General features: G+C 39.5%; 1 protein-coding gene across 1 annotated transcript in view; it reads right to left on the bottom strand.

The window, feature by feature from the left end:
• Window positions 1–8,838, bottom strand: part of CZIB (CXXC motif containing zinc binding protein) — a 277,446-nt gene extending 268,608 nt beyond the window's left edge. The window contains exons 1-2 of the mRNA XM_044085446.1: window positions 8,738–8,838; window positions 8,560–8,643 (exon numbers count right to left, since the gene is read on the bottom strand). Coding sequence (XP_043941381.1) covers window positions 8,560–8,643; window positions 8,738–8,743 — 90 coding nt within the window. The 5' untranslated portion in view covers window positions 8,744–8,838. The remainder of the gene's footprint in view (window positions 1–8,559; window positions 8,644–8,737) is intronic.
• Window positions 8,839–9,097: the final 259 nt, after the last annotated feature.

The raw sequence follows: 9,097 nt of genomic DNA, 5'->3' as shown, positions 1-9,097 counted from the left end.
AAAAAAAAATCATCAAAAAATAGGTATGCTATAAAGAGCAAAATCCTACCACCTCACTGACATAGCCAGAAGACGTATAACCTTTACTTTCTCACTCGCATCCCTCTTCTATGCTATGCCAATGTTCATTAACCTATAATTCTCACAAGTCTCCAAACTTGAGCAATGTTATAATAGCTGCATTTGCGATAAAATACAGCAAAAGAACACACCACTGCCTAGCTCTGAGAGAGTTAAACTGGTTATAACAACCACACCACCTAACTTTTTCTCAGCTAACCAGAATAAAAACAGATTTTCTACAAAATTGCTAAGCCCTTAGCAACTTAAAATACACTACTACTCCCCCAATAGAATGTTATGCTCTTGAGTAAAATAACTGAAGCATTTAATTGTGCAGGTACCTCTCTACATTTAAATAGTGCAGCTAAACTATACAACCACATTCCACTATAAATTAAATTCATTCAGAAAGCAAACTAATTTAAAACACAACTGAAAATTCCCCTATCAAATGAATGGATCTGTCCTGTACATGTCCAGGATAAATGCCACGGTTACCTTCAACTTGCCATACTGTCAGACCATTTCTCTTCATTCAGAATGCTATGGTCCATGACCAATCTTCACCAATACCTAAATAGTTTTCCAAGCATCTCCCAGCTATATACATTGTCTTGTGACACTTCTCACCCCCACCTCTATACTTCTAATATAAACCTTACGGCAGCCATATAATTGCCTTTAAACCTGCGTTACACCCTACCTCTTAATCACAATGTTAGCATTTCCTGTCCTGCCTAGTTGCTTCCCACACCCCCATTTCTTTGAATTCTTAAGCAGTAAACACCAATACACATCTTCAAATGCTAAATGTTCAACATCTACTAATGCAAAAGTATCTTTTATACTGTAAGAGGTACTTCTACTTTCATATAAATATAATCCGATTAGCAAATGCATATGTAACTCAATGTAATGTCTGTTCATGTACATGTCTGTTGAAAAATGTTTGTAATATACTGCAGCTTTTCTTTCAGGGCCTCAAATGAAAAGCAGTTTTTGACTGAATCCAATCAGACAATCCAGATAAACAAAAGCAAAATAAAATAAATAAACTGCAGGCATGCTTGGTTATATGAAAATTAATGGTTAGCATGCCTGAGAAGAGCTATGCTAAGAAATGAACTACCTTTAATCTGTAGACAAGAGAGCAGATCCCAAAGTAACTTTACTCGCTAGCTATGCATGTACTGGAGTGTAATTACATTTTATGATATAATGAATTCATCATTACTGCTCAGGTTACTGACTACACAGTTAATGAATCCATAAACTAAAATATAATCACCGCTGATACTGAATATATGGACCTTGGACTGGATGGCAATTAACAGGCTGAACCATAATGCACATACTGAAAGATTGAGAATTTAAGTCAAAATTATACTGGGCACACATACCTCAGAACCTCTTGGCACAAGAAATCTGGACAAAGCCTAAAATAACAGAGGTCAAAGGCCCAAAAATAGGGACAGATTTCAAATATTGTTCTTATAAACGTAGAAGGTTGCTAGACTAAAAGGATTTGCTTTATCATACGTTTCCTGGAAGATATGAAGTCTGAAACTCAAATGTATGTCATTATTTAGTGACTCAAATTCTCATTTATTTACCAAAAAAAAAACCACAAATTGTATGAGGAACAGACCAAAAATCTGGATAGTTGAGAGGCATGTGGGCATGTTTATGGTCTGTAAAATATAGACAGTTATGAGTTATTACATACCTCGGTCAGTGTAGGGTTGCCTTAAAAGTACACGCTTTTAACACACTACACTACACTATCTTGTTATGAACAGATTTATCTTTCACTGTTTGAGACTAAACATTAGTTTAACGTTTTTAAGGAGAAAAAACTAAGACTTGAGTACTTGGTACTTGAACGTGCTGTTGAATGGACTGTCTCAAAAATAAACATACCTATGTGGTAACAAATTTTATGCACCTATTTCAGGGGAAAGTTAAGTATCTTTTTTAAAAAGAAAAAGTTTGTCTACTCATGTCTGTAAGTTTTATTTTTAAGCACTGTACTGCATTACAGTGACAATCAAAATACAGGTTAAATAGCTCATCGGATTCACAAATGTAGAAGAAATTATTTCAGTTTAGGGTACTCCCAATTCAGTTTCACAGAGAGAAAAAATATGCTACCATAAGAATATGCCTATTACTGTTGTAATATTTTCTTCACAGTGGGGACAAAGCTATACACTACATTCTTGTGATGGCTTTTATCGTCACAAATAAAAGCAAACCCAGCAAGTCTCTCATTACTAGCCCATCACTTGCTCTGACAGTCTTCCACAAACAAGCCCTACCAACAAACTATTTCTCTCAAGTCATGTCTTTGTCATCAATTCTTGGAAGGTTATCAAAGAATGACAGCTTAGGACATCTCAATATATGCTTCCAATACCCCGCACAACTATAAGACTACAGGTCTAAAAATTCCTAGACCTACAGGCAAATTATGGTGTCAGTACATTAAAACCCATACTTCCCATTTCTGAGAATTTAAAGGGTACCCAAATCATGTTTCCAGTCCCTGCTATCATCGCTGCAGGCTTGCTGCTTCCCTTCAATTAAAGTAATCCTGGATCAAAACAAGGTCTTCGTTGTGTGTCAGATGTTTGACTTTCCCTGACAAAATGACAATGGCCCAAATTAATCGAAGTGATGATCAAAGGTACAAACATAACAACTAACACAGCCATAAAGAAATTATTACAATAACTGAAGAACAAAAACAAGACTATTCTAGGAAGGCTGCCCGTTTCCAGCCTTCAAAAACTTCCCCTATCCATAATGTAAGGTTCATCATCTCCAGTAGCACAGGCAGGATCTTCTCCTAAATGAAATGTCATCACTCAAGTGGCAAGCCATCAGATCCAGTGGATTTACCCCTCACCTTCTTTTCAGAAACCTCATATCTACTTCAAGTATGACTGAGGCCAAAGTGGTTGTCTGCTAACCAGACAACTTCAACAACACCAGCTATCACAAAAAAATCACCTACCCCTTTTCCTTGTTTTTACTCCTTTCTACCTCACTACTGTACAGCTTACAGTAATACTTGGTAAACCCTACCAAGATGGCATCAAGAGAAGCCAAAAGTACAGCATCCTTGGTGACAGTATTTCAAACTGCAAATCCTTCAACCTGTTGCTCCTACATCAATGCCAGTGACAGCCAAGGCTGGGGAACCAAGTATTAACAATCTCATGAATTACCACCCTGGCCTAATCAATCAAATCTAAGACATTTAAAGGATCCCTCCTCTACCTATGATTGCAAAGACAGCCAGTCCTCCCAACTAACAAAGCCTTCCCATTCTCCCCCTGTGGATTGGCTAATTAATCACAGACCCTCATCTTCTTCTTTAAATTATCCTATCAGTGATAGTGGTAGGGTATCCTGCCTTTGCAAATCTCAACTTCTACCTAATAGTTTCCCACATTAATGACAATAAAATGTACATTTAATAATCATGAATCGATAATGCTGTTGGACAGCAGCTGTGTTCATATTTTAACCAAGCCAAAAGAGAAGCATGATGACAGAAAATACGGATATACATCTAGGGTTGCCACCTTTTCATATATACATCGCATTTGCCTATTACATACAACAGCCCTGTCTATTCTCAAAAAGGAGTAGAATGGGGATGGGAGATGTGCAAATTTACAGTCCGTGTGTACATGTTCTGTATATATGAGCAGACAAAGGAAGCACTAGAGAGAGAGAACATTTGAGAAAAATAAAAGAGGAGGAAAGTTAAAAAAATGTGAAACGTTTTGTATGTTCTAGAAAACAGAACATGATGAAATGGCTATGTGACTGGAAAAATGGTGCAACGGTTAATAGTAGTGCCTCATACTGCTTGGTACTGGTTTAGTTCCCTTTTGGGGTACATTCAAGATGATATCTGCCTAACCTCTCTGTGGCTGCATTTCTTCTTCTTTTTTTTGTTTTTAGCTAGTGTTCTGGTGTCCTGCTATATCACAAAGGCATACAGGTAGGTGAACTTGGGATCTTAACGACCTGGTGAAACTGATAAAATAAATAAAAAATAAATAAGAAGCATGGACATCTACTGAGTTACAGAACAGAAAGTGCAAAGGTTATGCTTTTGGGATGCAAGAGCATACTGCAGCAAAACATATCATCAGAAATACTGGCAACTATACAGCAGAAAAGGACTAAATTATGGTGATACCCGATAATCTAAAGGCAGCCAATTCATGTACCAAAAGTGAGAGAAACTGGTAACTTCATGGCACACTAAAACAAACAAAAAAAAAAAAAAAAACAAAGGTACTTCTACCAGAAGCAAACCGATTGAAGTGTCACCATACATGTAACAGATGGTCAAATGCTTAACAGTCTGCACTTGTCTTTAAACAGCATTGTTCTACAGAGATTACTGGAATCAGAGTTTCTACACTTGCCCAGTGATGTAGAAAACACAGAATTGTCTACATTTGGGGGATGCAAAAGTCAAATACTGTACATGTGGGCTGTGGAAGGCTTGCTTCCACAGAATAAAAAAAAAAACTGTATCTGAAAACTATTCTGATCATATTTCGTTCTGCCAACAGAGAGAAAAAAGTTTTCCATCTCCTGACACAAAACTTTTGGCAAGCTCCAAACTAGATTCACAGGATCCATTTAACAACAAAAGAGAGTTAATGTACAGCACTTAAACCAAAATTCCATGAGAAAAGAACAATAAACCACACTGTGTGAATCCTAGGTGAGTGAGCAACTTAAAATGTCAGTGGCGTAAACTGTGTACATTGTTGCAATGTTTACAACTTTACAAAAAAGTAAAGTATGAAAAGGGACTCATACAAAACGGAAAATATAAAGGGAATCACAGACAGAATTGTTCTTTTTCTGTCCCTTATTCTCATTCAAACTTTTGCTCTGGCCTTGATTTCTTTACAAACCTGTTTTAGAGTTATGCTCTCAAATGAAATGGGGGAGGGGTCCCACCAAATAAAGAAGATGGGATATACCTCCCATTTGTTGCCTATTATCAAACATATTTCTGATTTTGGCTCAACATTTTGCTCTGTCCCTCCCAATAGTTCATAGGTTCATAGGTGTGTACTAGGCTAATGGCCTTGGAGCCTTAACAAGCCTAACCCATAGAAGTGCCCTGGCATCGTGCCACCTGATGTTAGTTCCCAGTGCTTTTATCAAGCAGAGCCACTGGAGTGATCCCCGGGGTGAACTTTCTATTACCCATCCACTCATCAAAATTTCTCTTGAAGAGGGATAGTAAGGTGCTCTGCTTGACATATGGGAAGTCTATTCCAGAGCATGGACAGCCTCTGGGTGAGGAACCTGTCCCTCCAGCATGCTCTGTTGATTGCAGTAATGAGGTTGAGGTCTCTGGAGTGTATGATGTGGAGGGATTGGGATTTCTTTAGATGTAGCATTTCTAACACAGATGGGTCAGACATGGCTTTGTAAGTCAAGCACAGATCGCCTCTAAGTAGGCAATATGAGTCTGAGAATAGCTTGAGTCTTTTGAGTCTGTCCGTGTAGGACATGTGTTTAATGCCTAGGATCCTCTTTGTGAGGTACTTCTGTGGCCTTTCCAAGTGTTAGAGGTGTCTAGTGATATACATGCCAAATGGGGCATTATACTCTATGATTGGTCTAATGAGGGAAGAGTAGCGAGAGAGATGACCTCTTTCTGCCTGGACGCAAAACCCTTGGTAATGAGATGTGCCACATAGAAGGACTTTCTGACCCCAGTGGCAATGTGGTGATCGAAGGAGAGGTTGCTGTCAACCTGCATCCCCAGATCTCTTATAACACCTTCTGTGTTCAGTGGGCTCACAACGATGTGGTAATTAGTGGGAACTGAGTTTTTACCAAAGGGGATGACGACATTTTTTTTTGGCATTAAGCCCATGGTTTTGACACCAGTCATTGGTCTCATTGAGGCCTTTCCTTGGATCCCGGGAACTAACAAAGACATTGGCAACCTTCAAACACAGGACCCCACCCAGTTTGGGTTCGTGAAGGGCCGATCTTGTCTCCTGAACCTGATTGACTTCTTTGAATCAGTCTCCAGAGCTGTGGACGAGGGTAAGGCGGTCCACACAGCCTATCTGGACCTCACCAAGACCTTCGACACCATCCCCCACTCTTGAATCATAGATAAACTTACTAAGCTGGGCATAAATCTCTATGTCACTCAATGGGTTGCCAACTGGCTTACTGACAGAACCCAGACTGTAAAAGCAGCCAACTCCAAATCCAGCTCCAGACAAGTGGAGTACCTCAGGGTTCAGTCCTGGGACCACTCTTGTTTGGCATCTACTTCTCTGAAGTACAGGCCAACACTAAGGGATTCTGGCTAACAAGGTTCACAGATGATTGCAAACTGGGAGCCATTACTGAATCACCAAATGATGTGGATATTCTACAAAAGGGCCTTACAGAAACAGATGCTTGGTACCAGAGCCATGGGCTCAAGCTTAATGCCAAGAAATGTATATTTATCCCCTTTGGGAAAAACCATGTACCCATGAATTACCATACCACATAGGTGGCAGTACACTAAACACTGAAAGTGTGATGAGAGACTTAGAGACACAGGTGGACAGTGGTCTCTCCTTTGATAACCACATCGCCACAATAGTCAGGAAATCCTTCTATGTGGCACATGTCTTCACGAAGGGCTTTTCATCCAGAAAAAAGGAGGTCATTGTCCCACTGTACTCATCCCTCATTAAACCCATTATAGAGTACAACGCCCCGTTTAGTATGTACTCACAAGACATCTGCAACAGCTGGAAAGGCCGCAGAAATACCTCACTAAAAGAATCACAGGCCTAAAGCAGATATGCTGTGCTGACAGTCTAAAAAAACTCCAACTATTCTCTGTGGCATATCGTCTACACAGAGGCGATCTCTGCTTAACATATAAGGCCACGTCAAACCCGGAGCTGTTAAGACATGCTCCACTTAAAGAAATCCCAATCCCTCAGAGCCACATGCTCCAGGGATCTAAACCTTGTCATCACAATGAACAAAACAAGCTGGAGGGATAGGTTCCTGACCCAGAGACTCCCCATACTCTGGAATAGACTGCCCATACATGTCAAGCAGAACGCCTCCTTGGCCCTCTTCAAAAGGAACCTTAACGATTGGATGGGAGATAGGAAATTCACCCCAGGGATCATGTCAGTCACCCTGCTAGACAGGGGTCCAGGGAAGTAAATATTGTGGGAAGAAATATCCAGGGAATTGTTATGGCTAGGCTTGTATAGGCCCTAGGGCCGATAGCCTAGTACCAACCTATGTCTGCATCACTTGGGGAGTTAATAATGGCTCCCAGCTTGCATTCATCTACAAACTTGATCAGCCAGAGTCCCTTTGTGTTGGCCTGGTCTTCTGAGAAGTAGATGCTGAACAGGAGAGGACCCAGGACCGATCCCTGTGGGACTCCACTCGTAACTGGTCAGCAGTCTGACTTGGAGTTCGCTACTTTCACACTGTGAGTTCTGTTAGCCAATTTACAACCCACCTAGTGATATAGGGATTGATGCCTAGTTGCAGTTATTTGAAAAAAAAAATGATGGATTACTGCCAAGCTACATATTTATTTTGTTTTAGATAATGCATGCCAAATAAAGTGCTCCAAAAGTGGGGCCATACCTCCCAAGTGTCCCTGATTTTCAGACACATCCCCTGATTTTGACTCATAATTTAGCTCTGTCCCTCTTAATCCCTCTTAAAACTAGTGCCTTTTGGAAGAAAGGTGCTCAACTACACTTAATAAATGTTGATAATAAGCAGACTTATAGACTTCTTTTACTTAAGAAAATGGATATTAATTCGCATTCTCTTATTCTGTTAATGTCACAAGTTAACAGTATATTTCAAAAGTGTCCCCGATTCTGTTGAGATTTGTAAGCGTGTGACTTTTTCTCCCGATTATTTCTAGCTATGGATACAGGACGTCATTATTCTTTAGGGAAAAAACTTGACAGGGTTAAAAAGACCCCCGAGTTGGTAGCCAAGTAACAGTATATGAAACTGTCTGACTCTGGAGCTAAGAGACTGAGAACTGTTGCTAGGAAAATAAACGGGAGCTCAAACCATCACTGAAGAGGTTTAAATGATAGCAAATGGAGGAGATGCTTGTCTGCATGCTAGCCATTAGATCCCAACCCACTTCCATAAGGTAACAGCATACAAGGAGTTGACCAGTCTTGAGGTCCTTACGTGGTTTACAGACAAATGTAAAAGGGGAGTGACATACACTGCATATAACAGGCATACACACATGCATGCGTGCAATCCTGGAAGGAAAGCGTTTAACGCATAATTTCATGAAGTAACTTATTAAAAGCAGCACTTAAGAGTAGAGTTGCATCATAGGAAAACATAGTCGTGAATGTAAGAAGCTACCAACTCTCCATATATTGTGATCTTTACTATTTGAAGACACAACTGCAATTTGCTACAGCATACCTTTAGAAACCAACGAAAATCGTCCCCAACAGGTCTAAGGTTTGTAATGTTTTCCAGAGTAGCTTTAAACTGCAATCCAAATTTCTGTTTAAATAAAAAACATACATCATATCATTGAGTAGCTGATGATCAGTAAACTGAATGAGAAAATAGCTACCTAATAAAGTTATCTACTAACCACCATTATGAGCAGATAGCACTTTAATTCCCAGGAAGGAAAGTAGCTAGTGACGTTTTTAGGCTGCGTATGACGTGACCTGGGTGTTACGTTTTTGACATAGTCCTAAATTCCTAACACTGGCGTCTAGATTTAATCCCAACCTCTAATGTTAACTATTTACGTCTGTTTAATACGCAAGTATGTTAATTATGCAATAAAGTTGTTTACAACATCATTAACTGATAATTAATTAGTCCATTATTTATGAATGTGCGTATTGTATTCTGTTATGTGTTACATTTTGAAAGGAACTGGGGCATACCTCTTGGTGCAAGAAATGTAGACGAAGCCAAAAATTACTGGGACAAATTTTAAATA

The sequence above is a fragment of the Protopterus annectens genome, chromosome 10.part0 (assembly GCF_019279795.1).
Source record: "Protopterus annectens isolate FY-2018-M chromosome 10.part0, PAN1.0, whole genome shotgun sequence".
In the NCBI taxonomy this organism is placed as follows: domain Eukaryota; kingdom Metazoa; phylum Chordata; order Ceratodontiformes; family Protopteridae; genus Protopterus; species Protopterus annectens.
This window is presented reverse-complemented; position numbering and strand designations above follow the sequence as displayed.